This window comes from Schistocerca cancellata, chromosome 7 (assembly GCF_023864275.1).
Source record: "Schistocerca cancellata isolate TAMUIC-IGC-003103 chromosome 7, iqSchCanc2.1, whole genome shotgun sequence".
NCBI lineage: Eukaryota > Metazoa > Arthropoda > Insecta > Orthoptera > Acrididae > Schistocerca > Schistocerca cancellata.
The window spans coordinates 116,343,388-116,356,776 of record NC_064632.1 but is presented as its reverse complement, the minus strand read 5'-3'; the positions used below and the strand labels follow the sequence as shown (position 1 = coordinate 116,356,776).

General features: G+C 37.6%; 1 protein-coding gene across 1 annotated transcript in view; it reads left to right on the top strand.

Moving 5' to 3' along the window:
* Window positions 1-13,389, top strand: part of LOC126091919 (1-phosphatidylinositol 4,5-bisphosphate phosphodiesterase classes I and II) — a 433,185-nt gene that overhangs the window by 93,230 nt on the left and 326,566 nt on the right. The window contains exon 2 of the mRNA XM_049907237.1: window positions 702-779. Within this exon, the coding sequence (XP_049763194.1) occupies window positions 702-779 (78 nt within the window). The remainder of the gene's footprint in view (window positions 1-701; window positions 780-13,389) is intronic.

Below are 13,389 nucleotides of genomic sequence, written 5' to 3'. Positions count from 1 at the left end.
ACAATCTGAAAATTTTGTCCCTAATTACATGTATATTAGCAACTTAAAAGTTTAGAAAAAATGGTGAGTGCTTACTTTGCTGCATTTTTACATTGTTTCACTATTTTTAAATATATGTGGGATTGTAGGAAACATAGTATTGGGTTAGTGTTGTTGTCATTCTGTTTAAACACACCTTGTTTCATAGTTGTACATTCAATGTAGTTTTCAGCTTTATTAGCAACTCACATAGTTGCTACAATTGTTGATTGGGCAGTTCAGCGTGCAGGTTGGTTGAAATAGGCCATATTAGGTGTGCTTTCATATGGCTCCTTAGTATTAGACCGATGACCTCGCTGTTTGGTCTCTTCCCCCAAACAACCAAAATCCTCAGTATAGTATACTAACATTGTCAGTGTAGGGAAGAAAAAAAGTAGAAATTAAGCCATATTCACCTGTCCCCTCCATAAATCTGTATTCACTACATTTATTCTTCATGGTTTGGAAGGATGGGTAAGTAAAAATTTGGCTAAGTTACCCCATATAATTAACCAAATTGATGCTTTGTAAGTAACATTTTAGGTTTGTTGCAGATATCAAATGTCATATGTAGCCCACTTATTCTGTACTCACTTATAGGTCCTTGTGCATAAGATGATTTGTTCTGCATGTGACAAAATACTATTTTCGTACCTATATAAATATTTTTTGTTTGCTTTCAGGATTCTGGAAGTGGCACACCAGTCACTTTGCGGGTTGATGCAGAGGGTTTTTACCTTTATTGGGTGGATCAGAACAAGGTAACTGTGTCTTTTATGAAATGATGAGTTGTCAAAAGCAGTTCCTTCTTGTGTGTTACCCTTGATTAATATTTAAAATTAATTTAGAAACTACTTCATAATACTTCGGAAACTTATAGACAATCCTGCCCTTTTAAATTGATGCTTATAACGTAGGAACAGTAACAAGTGCACTTATGTTTAAGTCTAAAGTGATGTTTTTTATTATTTTTTTAAATGATGGTGAATTTTGCTGTGAACTCTGGTGCTACTAAAATATCCCAGTCAGGTAATGACAGCTGCAGGAGACTCCAAGTATTAATTTAAGACCCAAAGAAATGTTACCTGAAAATGGGGTGCTTAAAATCCCACTGATCAACTGCAGATGCAAAGTCTTGGAGTTCAAAACATTCCTAAAAATGAATAGAGCTTTTACTTAAAGCTAGATAAAGAAGTAGTAGTTTCATATCTCAAGGAGGAAATCGTAACACTTACCTCTGGGCAGGAGCATGTAGAGCAACTATGACACAGGTTTAAAAGAATTGTTTACTAAGCACTGGATAGCTATGTTCGTAGTAGAACTGTTCATGACAGGTGGGGCCTTTCAAAGGATAGTCTCTATAAAGAAAGTTCTAAAGAAACAGCAACTATTGCATAATAGTTGTAAAACAAAACATAAGGCTCTACATACACTGATGAGCAAAAACATTATGACTACTGCCCACTACAGGATTGAATTGCACCTAATGGCATTGTGTGTATGTGACAGAGTAAGAAAATTATGTGAGCAGAGCAGAAATAAATTGGCAATCGTTCTAATGCTGATAGGGGCCATGCAAATGAGGAAATCCACTGACATAAGAAACTTTGACAAAGGTCAAATTGCTTTAACACAGCACCTGGGAGTAAACATGTTGAAAACATGGAAGCTGTTCAGATCTTCATGTGCTACTGCACCTGTGAAAGTGGTTGAAGGATGATGTAACCATGAGCAGACAAGATGTTGGCTGTCCATGCCTCATCACAGTACTTGGAAGTTAAAGACTTGCCTGCTCAGTAAGATAGGCAGTGATCTCTGGCGTATTTGATGACATAGTACAATGCTGGCGCAGGCACAAGTTTTTCAAAGCACATTGTTCAGTGCATCGTTAAACATGGGACTGCACAGCGAATGACCCGTGCTTGTTCCTCTGATGACCCAGCAACATTGTCAATTATGATTGCAGTGAGTATGGTTTCATGAAGATTAGCCTGTGGATGAAAGGAAATATGTTGTCTGGTCAGATGAACCAGGTATCTTGTTACACCGGATTGATGGTTGTGTCCGAGTACACTGTTACCTAGGTGAATGGCTGCTTCAAGCATGTTCTGCACAACAAACTCAAGTCAATGGGGACATTCACCTGATCTCCTACAGGACCTGAGAAATGAATCACATACACCATGGCAGTTGTAGACTATGTGAATATTACTGCAGACCATCTGCATCCCTTCATCCTTGATGTCCTCCTTGATGGCAATGGTATCTTCCAGCAGGCTAATTATCTGTGTCACAAGGCCACAGTCATACTACATTGATTTGAGGAGAATGGTAGTGAACTTGAGATGATGTCTTGGCTGGTGGAATACATCCAAGAAATTATCTGGTCCCAGCTCCACAACCACATGCCACCAGCCCATAATTTATGGGAATTGCATGACCTGTGAGTAGACATCTGGTGTCACATACTTCTGGAAACCTACCAAGGACATGTGGGAACTGTGCCACACAGAATCACTGCTGTATTGTATTCCAAAAGTGGCTCAGCACACTAATAAGCAGGTGTTTCGTCTCGTCAGTGTATATAGAGAGCCTACTTAAAAGTGGTTAGCTGTAAAAAGTGCAGCTAGGAAGCTCTTTATGATTAGAGTAGCAGAATCTTCTCATAAGATATACCACTACCCCCAAATACAATTTGGTCATGTGTAAAGGCAGTCATTGGCACAAAAGTTAGTGTCCAGACACTCATGGAAGTCACAGGAACCGACATTGAAAGTCGTGTAGCAAAAACAGTAATATTGAACTCTGTTTTCAAAGTTGCTTTTACAAAGGAATGTAAAGAATTACTGCCCCAGTTTAATTTCAGACCAGTGCAGGGATATATCATATCAGTAAAATTAAACAAGGTTTCAACACACAATGAAATACTTGTCAGATTCTATACATAATTTGCAGATGAGATAGCTCCCATTTCAACCATAATATAATGTAGATCCCTTGAACAAAAAACAGCCTAGTGTTTGGAAGAAATCAAAGGTCTCACCTGTCTACAAGAAGAATAGCAGAAGTGACCCACAAAATGACCATCCAATCTCTCTAATATCCATCTGTTGTAGAAGCCTAGCACATATTCAGATCTCAAATATAATTAATTATACAAGCAAGATGACCTCAGTCATGCCAATCAGCTTGCTTTCCAACAGCATTGATCTTGTGAAATGTAAGTCTTCTTTTCCCCCCCCCCCCCCCCCCCCCTCACATTATGTCGTGAAAGCTGTGGTTGGTCAGTCATGTAGATGCAGCTTTTCTTGATTTCTGAAAAGCATTTGACTCAGTATCACACCAGTGTTAATTACAGAAGTGCTGTCATGTAGGGTCTCAAACAAAATTTGTAACTGGTTCAAGAATTTCTTGGTAGGGAGGAAATGGTACATTTTCTTGGATGTAGAGTCATTGACAGAAGTAGTAAGTTCAGGTATGCCTCAGGGAAATATATTGGAACCCTTGCTGTTAATTTTGTATATTAATAATGTGGTTGACAATATTAATATTAACCTCTGACTTTTGCCTGTGAACCACTTATCTGTAATGCGGTAGAATTTAAAAATGGGCTGCCAGATGTTCAGTTAAATCTTTTGAAGTTATGGTGATTGGCAGAAAAGAATAAAATTGTACACTTCACAAAACAAAGAAAAGTAGTATCCAGTGACTAATATAGCAGCAAGCCACAACTCATGTCAGTCTACTCATACAAATACCTGTGCGGAACAGTTTATGGGGATATGAAATTCAGTGATCACATAGGCTCAGCTGCAGGTAGTTCATTGCTAGGATAGTAGGAAAACACATCAATCTACGAGGTGCATTCAAGTTCTAAGGCTTCCAATTTTTTTTCTAATTAACTACTCACCCGAAATCGATGAAACTGGCGTTACTTCTCGATGTAATCGCCCTGCAGATGTACACATTTTTCACAATGCTGACGCCATGATTCCATGGCAGCGGCGAAGGCTTCTTTAGGAGTCTGTTTTTACCACTGGAAAATTGCTGAGGCAATAGCAGCACGGCTGGTGAATGTGCGGCCACGGAGAGTGTCTTTCATTGTTGGAAAAAGCCAAAAGTCACTAGGAGCCAAGTCAGGTGAGTAGGGAGCATGAGGAATCACTTCAAAGATGTTACCACGAAGAAACTGTTGCGTAACGTTAGCTCGATGTGCGGGTGCGTTGTCTTGGTGAAACAGCACATGCGCAGCCCTTCCCGGACGTTTTTGTTGCAGTGCAGGAAGGAATTTGTTCTTCAAAACATTTTTGTAGGATGCACCTGTTACCATAGTGCCCTTTGGAACGCAATGGGTAAGGATTATGCCCTTGCTGTCCCAGAACATGGACACCATCATTTTTTCAGCACTGGCGGTTACCCGAAATTTTTTTGGTGGCGGTGAATCTGTGTGGTTCCATTGAGCTGACTGGCGCTTTGTTTCTGGATTGAAAAATGGCATCCACGTCTCATCCATTGTCACAACCGATGAAAAGAAAGTCCCATTCATGCTGTCGTTGTGCGTCAACATTGCTTGGCAACATGCCACACGGGCAGCCATGTGGTCGTCCGTCAGCATTCGTGGCACCCACCTGAATGACTTTTTTCGCATTTTCAGGTCGTCATGCAGGATTGTGTGCACAGAACCCACAGAAATGCCAACTCTGGAGGCAATCTGTTCAAGAGTCATTCGACGATCCCCCAAAACAATTCTCTCCACTTTCTCGATCATGTCGTCAGACCGGCTTGTGCGAGCCCGAGGTTGTTTCGGTTTGTTGTCACACGATGTTCTGCCTTCATTAAACTGCCGCACCCACGAACGCACTTTCGACACATCCATAACTCCATCACCACATGTCTCCTTCAACTGTCGATGAATTTCAATTGGTTTCACACCACGCAAATTCAGAAAACGAATGATTGCACGCTGTTCAAGTAAGGAAAACGTCGCCATTTTAAGTATTTAAAACAATTCTCATTCTCGCCGCTGGCAGTAAAATTCCATCTGCCGTACGGTGCTGCCATCTCTGGGATGTATTAACAATGAACGCGGCCTCATTTTAAAACAATGCGCATGTTTCTATCTCTTTCCAGTCCGGAGAAAAAAAATCGGAGGCCTTAGAACTTGAATGCACCTCATACAAAGTAGATCGCTTAAAAAATACTTGTGCAACCCATCCTAGAATATTGTTCTAATGTGTGGGATGAAAACTAAGTATATCTAAGTGTGCATACTGAAATAAAAAAGGGCATCCCAAATGGCCACAGGTTTGTTTGACCCAGACAAGAGTGCCATGTAAATACTGAAAAACCAAAATTGGCAGATGCATGGAGATATGGCCACATATTGTGAGAAATCTACTTACAAAGTTTCAAGAACCAATATTAAATGAAGAATCTAGGAATATACTTCATCCCTTATGAATCACTCCAATAGGAAATGTGAAGGCATGATTAGACTAATTACAATGTGCACAGAGATACTCTTCCCTCAGTCTGTATGTGAATGGGAAGAAGCCCACACATCTTGAAACAATAGTAAGTACCATCAGCCAAGCATTTCATGGAAGTTTGAAGAGTATATTTGTGAACACAGATGATTGGTATGTTACAGGAGTGAATTTGTGAGAGTGGACTGAAATCTTTTTTGGTCAAGAGACTAATACTGTTGCCATAAGTATATTGTGAGATTAAATTTGCTTGCTAATACTCACCTTACAGATGGATAGGCCAGATGCATTGAAACAGATGTAGTTTTTATGATTTCCCACAAAAAAAAAAAAAAAAAAAAAAAAAAAAAAAAATATGAACCCAAGTTGTAACACTATAATGCACTTTAACAGAGACTCCAGTGACACCCAGTGTAACAGTGCCGTAATGCCATGCAACAAACTTCAAATAACAAGTAAGTGTAATCAAGTGTAATCAGAGTGTAATAATGACATTCACTACAGATTATGACATGTAGAAAGGGAAGAAAGAAGTATAAAATGGTCAGTTCTTTCTGGAGATATGTGATGCAGCAGTTACAGTAACCCCATCTCCCATTTATATAGTCTTTGCAAGTCCCCTCCTGATACTTACTGACTTACTGAACAGTTGTGGTAGAACTGTCTACTAAATTTGCGTACAAGGGTAAGGCCTCAGACATGCTCAACCAATATGGCTCGTGTGGTTCCCCCCCCCCCCCCCCCCCCCCAAACACCCCTCTCCCCACACTCCCATTTTTGAGAAAACTACTCATAAAGTTCATCACACAATTGACTAAAAAGTGACAGGACTGTTAGATAATTGAAAATTGAGCTTTTCTCATCATCACACATGTTGTCAACAAACACACATTTTCCGAGAAATTGAGAAAAGAAACTTTTGGGACTGTCAACTGCGTATGCATAAGGTTAACACCCTCCAAGGAAAGCTGTGCTGGCCAAGCAGCCAGGGCATGTTCTGGGTGATTTGGGACCTGTATTCAATTCCTACATGCACTTTGCAGGTACACCTGCCCCCTTCTGTATAGTTTCACAAAACATATTTAGTTCTGCAGATATACAACAAAACGTCATTGGAAGTATGCTCCAGGTTCATAACAGACCAATGATGAAGAACATTCCAACTGTCATATATATACCGCTGGAAACTCTCACTGTTCAAAATTCAAAACTACCCAATTATGAAGAATCAACAAGGATAACATACCTGGATTCATGTATCTGCCCCATGTCTTCATGTAAACAAGGCATCATTTGTGAACTGTCCATGTTTCCTTGTAACAAATTGGGAATGGTCTGTCTCAGAGATGCTTCTTAGATTGTACACAAGAAACCTGCCAAACATGAGCCAAATCAGTTGCCCATATCTGAAGTTGCCCTTTTCAGCAAGGTGGTATAGGCAGCCATTGACTGTAGTGTGACTAATTGCTTTCTTATGTAGGTCTAAAGTCCATAGACAAATTTCTATTCAATGCAAAATGTTCTGTGAAGGGACTAACAAGCCAAACTCTGCGGTGTTGTGGACACCATTGCATAACCCTATCCAGGGCAAGTCCAAGATGCTGGAGAGCATTGTATCAAAATCCCAGTATTACAGAGAATGGCACTTGCTGTATGTATTAATTGGACATGTACACTTTGGTGATCAATAGTCTTCTTGCAAAAGTTGTTGTTTATTCCAAGCAATATTGTTTTTATGTTCTGTGATTTGAAAAGAAACTGCCTAAACACCACTATATACTTAATATGACTGAAAAATGCATATGCAGTTGCACATGTGAATAAACGTCTTTGATGTTCTCTCTCTCTCTCTCTCTCTCTCTCTTGTTATACAGTGTTAGCTTGGATCATGATTTTAAACACTTTGTTCTGGAATGAGGAAATAAAACTATTCTCAAAGATGATATTGCTTACTGTGTGCAGCACTTGCAGATTGTCAATAGTAGGAAGAACAAAGTATCTCAGGGTAAAGTGAGCAACATGGGCCTTGGACATAAATATTTGCAATTAGATGTATGATGATCTAGTCTCTAGTCCACAAATCTTAGAGGATTGTATATTCATACTAAAGACAATGGACACAAATACCTATTAGAATGTGCTGCTGCTGCTGCTGCTGCTGCTGCTGCCGCCCCCCCCCCCCCCCCCCTACCCCCCATTTCCACATCTCCCCCTCCTCATATATAGTAAAACACACAGTTGTTGGATTATCATTTGAACTTGATTGCAGCCTCATTGTTTTATATTCCTGCTGACATCTTCATATGTTGTTTGATTCACTGCTTTCATTGATTCATTGTGTGTTTGAAATCTTCATTCTATTATTTTTAGCAAGTGTTTCAAAGTTTGTTTTTGTTTGTGGAATTATACGGTCTAAATTTGTACTTAGTTTGTGCTGGCTAGCACGGTGATAAAGTTTCTACAGTAGTGATGTTGACATCTCTGTATTCATTTCAGCTAAAAACACAGTTTTTATTCCCTAGTGTAGAACCCAAAATGATACATAGGTAAATGATTCAGATGTGAAATGATAAAAGAGAAAGCTTATGAGCTGATGCATCAGAGGCAATTAAGAACTGAAGTGATATTTGGAGACAGTGATCAAGGAACCTGTTTGCTTATGCTAGACAATATTGGACTGACATTTTAAATAATAGAATAAATTAAAAAATAGTTGTGTAGGAAACTGGCTAGAGGTGGGAGGCGTAAGTAACAAGAAGTAGAATAATGTGTAGTGAAACCATGATCATGATGGTGATATACAGATGATGATAAATTGGAAACATGGAGCAGTGTGTTAGTAAGACCAGGCACTGGGAGGAAGTCAGTAAGTCAGAAAATAGTTTTTCTGTACACAGAACTAGAATGTGTTTATATCTGAATGTTGGTAAAGCTGTGAAACAGGCACCAAGGTTGTTGCTTTGATACTAAAGAGCATAACCTACATTTGTATGTTCACTGCCATGATGCCATTTCTTGAATTTAGGGAAAGTACAGAATATTGAGCCACTCTGACTTGGTGAAAAATCTCATTGTTTTCAATGTTGGAAAAGCAATAAGGAGTTACTTCACAGACTTGCAGTTTTTTACTGATATTTGCATTGTGTTTTGTTGTACTTTGGTTATTTTTTATTTTATCCCACATTTGATTTGCAAATTATTTGTATTGTAATTTATTATCAGCTATGTTTCAGGAATTATGTACATCATTATGTATTTTTTGCAAAACCATCATTGCAGAAGGTACATAACACTGAAATTGTTGATTTTACTTTGACATTTCCTGTTGAACAGTTCTTTCACTACATGCGACGCTGATGGATTAGCATTACTTTTGATTACAGTCATTATTTTTGGTTCGCTGTTTAATCTCACTTACTCTGACTTTTCCCCTGTGAAATTTAATGGCTGTTGGGGTTAATCAGTTTAAGTGGCTGTGACCTGAGGCAGCAGGCAGTTAAATCATGGGTGTGGCTCTTTCTCCAAGAATAACACAAGGAGTGGATCATGTCTCACCTGTTCCTGTCCCTGCACCTGCAGTAGAGTAGAATTTATTTCATTTTATGTGTAGTATACACATTCCATGGATCCTTTGTGTGTGTTGTTCAGATGTGGGAATAGTCAGTACAAATATTACAAATAGTATAATCATAATTAGAATATTACAATAGAAAAATATAAATAACTACTTAACAAACACTGTATTATAACAGGCAAAGGTGTTTATAGTAAAAATTTTGGTCACTGTGATACCAAAGCAACTTATCTTGTTTATCACTATGTTCCACAAAGAGAACGTGCAGATTTTATTTACTTTTGCTAAAGAATCCATTAGAAGAGTAGGAAGGCTCATCAAGCAATGACTCCCTTACATTATATTGTAAAAGAGAGTTGTTATATCTTATGCATTCAGTGTTAATAAGTAGGGAATTGCAATTTAGTGCTAGCATACTAGTTTCAATTGTGCTAGCAACAGATTCTTTGGCTTGCAGTGTAGATAAACCTTTTGCTTAATGTTATGGCAAAAGTACACACACAACAATGATTTTCACCTTTATGGTACTAGGCAGAAGCATAACCTACATGTCAATACACTGAGTATGAACGTTTGTAGAGGGGTCTATATTATACTGACGCCATCCTATTTGAAACAGGTATCAAATTTACGTAAGTTTAACAGGACTTCTAAAGAATAACTGTAAAAAATGAGTTTTTAGTTTTTGTCTTAAGAAATTCACTGTAGTGCTCTGATCAAGAAAAAGTTTACTTCCAGGAAAATGGACCACAGAAAGTACCAAAATTAGAGGAATTTAAAAGTGGCTGAATACACCACGATGTCTACATGGCACCGAGTCAGTTGTGTTAAAAATAAAGTTTCGCTCTCATTTGCTTCCTTTTTATTACCTTTTAGTCCCTTAAGTTGGCTAACTTGTGAAAGCTTTGCAGTTGCTAATCTTTTATTTAGTCATTGTTTGCTGTTGTTTTGGTGCGAATATTTTGTTCACGGTGAAGTAATTGTGTGCATGATTTTCTTATTCCACTTGAAAGCAATGGGAAGAATTAAGAAGTTCAGTGCTGAACAATGTAAATTTTATAGAAATTGGCTCACCAAAGGGATTAACTCTGCTAATACTGAAATTCAACATTATACAACACTCCAAGTGCTTCGAAGCTAAAACTTAAATATTTGGACAATGCGCTTGATAGTATTAATGATGATAACATAGAGATGCCAACTATTGATTCAGATTGTGTTATTGTTGAACTCTCTGCTCTATCTGAACGTATAAATAAAGCATTGCAGTGTAAGGAATGTGGCAATAGTGGTGTGAGGGTAGTTGAGGAGATACATGCTATAAGAAGTTGTGCATCAAAATTAAGAATTGTTTGTAATTTTTGTGATTTAAACCAATGTGGTTATACTCATGGCATAACTAAACAGAGAGTATATAACACAAATATTAAGCTTGCTTATGCTATGAGGTGTATAGGCAATGGGTACAGAAGTGCACAAACTTTCTGTGCTCTCATGGACTTACCTCCCTGTATAAGGTTTGACAGGTACAATAAAGTTGTTCTACAGACTTTAGAAGAAGTAGCAAATGATAGTATGAAAAACGCTGTTCAGAAAAGTGTAGACATGAATGACAGCATACATGTATGTCTGCAGCTGTGGATGCATCCTGGCAGAGAAGAGGCCATAGTTCCCTAAATGGTGTAATGACAGGTACCTCCTTGGACAGTGGTAAAGTCATTGATTTGGAATGTATTACCAAGTACTGCCATGGCTGTACTAGTGGAAATGAAAATCATAAATGTTTGATTAATTTTAGTGGTTATAGTGGAGGTGTTGTGAAGATTTTTCACAGGTCAGTGGAGAAATATGGTGTGATGAATACATCTTACGCAGGAGACGGAGACTCAAAATGGTACCAAAAAGTTTCTGAATAAAAACCTTCTTATGCTGACACAAAAATTGAAAAAATGGAATGCGTTGGACATGTCTATAAAAGGTTAGGTACAAGATTGAGGAACTTGTAGATGAATTTGAAGGGAAAGAAATTAGCTGATGGTAAGTGCATTAGTGGACGTGGTTGGCTTACAGACAAAGAAATAGAAAGGCTGCAGTATTATTATGGACAAGCCCTTGAGGGAATAAAAAAGGCAGTTTGGGGTACCTTCTTTCATAAATCCTCCACAGATGACAACCCATGTCATGCACTCTGCCCACCTGGCAGTGATTCATGGTGTGGCTACCAGAGGGCTGTTACTCAAAGTGAGACCTACAACCATAAACATTCTTTGCCATTTGCCATAATGAAAGTTATAAAATCTACATATAGAGATCTTAGCGACACAAGATTATTAGCGAAATGTTTACGTGGTAGGACTCAAAATCCAAACGAATATTTCAACAATTGTATATGGGAACGGATACCAAAAACTATTCTAGTAAGACTAAATACTTTGAAAATAGGGGTACTAGATGCGGTTCTGTGTTTCAGTGATGGTGCAGTGTCAAGGCTTAATGTTTTGGAACTGATGGGAATGCCTGGTAGACTAAATATACATAGAACTCTAATAGCCATTGACCGAAGGAGATGCTTCAAAACAGAAAAATCAGTGTTAGAAGCCACCAAAGAAGTAAGAATAAGAAAAAGAAATGTGAAAAACAGAAGGGAGGAAAAACACCACAGGAAACAAGTAGAATACAGACCTGGGATGCATTAGTGCCATGCATTTTTAATAGAAAAAGCAAGTTTTAACTTTAACTTGAATTTGCCGAAAGTCAAATTATTTCATGTCCTGGTACACTTTGGTTAAAAACTATTAAAGCTAGAGAATGTATCTTTTGTAAACTGTCTTAAAACATGCTTAACTAAAAAGTAGACTATTCTTGTGATTTAAGTATGAAAATCTGAATTCATTTCCAAAAAAGAGGCAATTTTTTTTAAGAAAAGTGTGCGAGCCTAAAGCTGTGGTTCATACATAAAAATGTTCCCAAAAGACATCTTAAAAGATGTTAAGCATTATATGGGCTTACAAAATTTATTCTTTGAGTTACACTGTATTCATGGACCATTCTCCAGAGTATTTGCCTGACCACTGCTGCTATTCTGTTTCTGAGTTTTTTTAATACCATAAAAAATAGTATCATTGATGAAATATTCTTAACCTTACTCTTTTTTCAATCATTTTATTTACCAATATGCAACATGTACTGAATTATCATATCATGATATGTATAAATTGTATTTTCGATATCAAACCTGGCTTGTTGTACTGGTGTCTCATATGTATGAACTGTATACTAAATCACAATTTACAGGACCAGTATGCAAATACAAACAGAAATATTTCTGTCACAGTGAGATGAGTTATTTACAAATGAACACCTTAGGCAGTATATGTATTTCAAAGTTGTTCTGTGTTGTGATCGAAAAGGCGTGGACAATTTTGGATGTAGACCACATTCTGCAGTACAACGCTTTTCTTTGAAATAGATGCTCTGGTTGAGAAGATTATATCATAACACATTATAGAATAGAAGAAGCCCAAGAACACTGTTTTTGTGGTAGTGATATCTCCAGGACAGGATGCAATTCTCCAACCAAATGGTGCTGAAGTTCATCTTTTTAGTGTCTGGAGAATGTGACATACATGATCAGTTTATCAACATGTACACATAAAAGTTTGGAGGAGTACACTTGGGTTATTAATTGTTTGTTTGCAGTTATATCAATATCCTCTGTGTTCACTTTGTGTCTGAGGAACTAAGTGAAACTAGTTTTATTTGCTCTTATGGAGAGTAAGTTAATACTGAACCACACCTTGACTTCTGTTAGTATGTCATTGACATCAGGTTCTAAATTCTGTACAAAAATGCTTGTATTGTTAGAGAAAACTGCAATTTTTATTTATTTATTTATTTTACTCAAAAAGCCAAGTAATTAATATTAGTGTATGTAAAAAATGGGTCCAAAAACAGATCTCTGAGGAACCTATTGCATATTAAACTGCACTCAGAGGCCCTTGTATTGTGGTAATTGCTGTTTGAGATCTATAGAACTCTTCTGGCTTGTCTTCAAAGTATATTTTTTTTTAACAAAGCTACAGTATGAAGTCAAGTAAGAGGCATGTAATCATTATGTAAACTTGGATCTTTATCCACTGCTGAATAAGTTGCTAAATAATAATTAATAACTGTTTAATAAATAATTATTTAGTGATCTATTCAGCAGTGGATAAAGATTAAAAATACTTACTGAGTCCATGGCCCTATAGTGGTGAGTGTTGGACATATCACAGAATATGCCAGTTGGCAACTTCCTAATATTCAGCAACT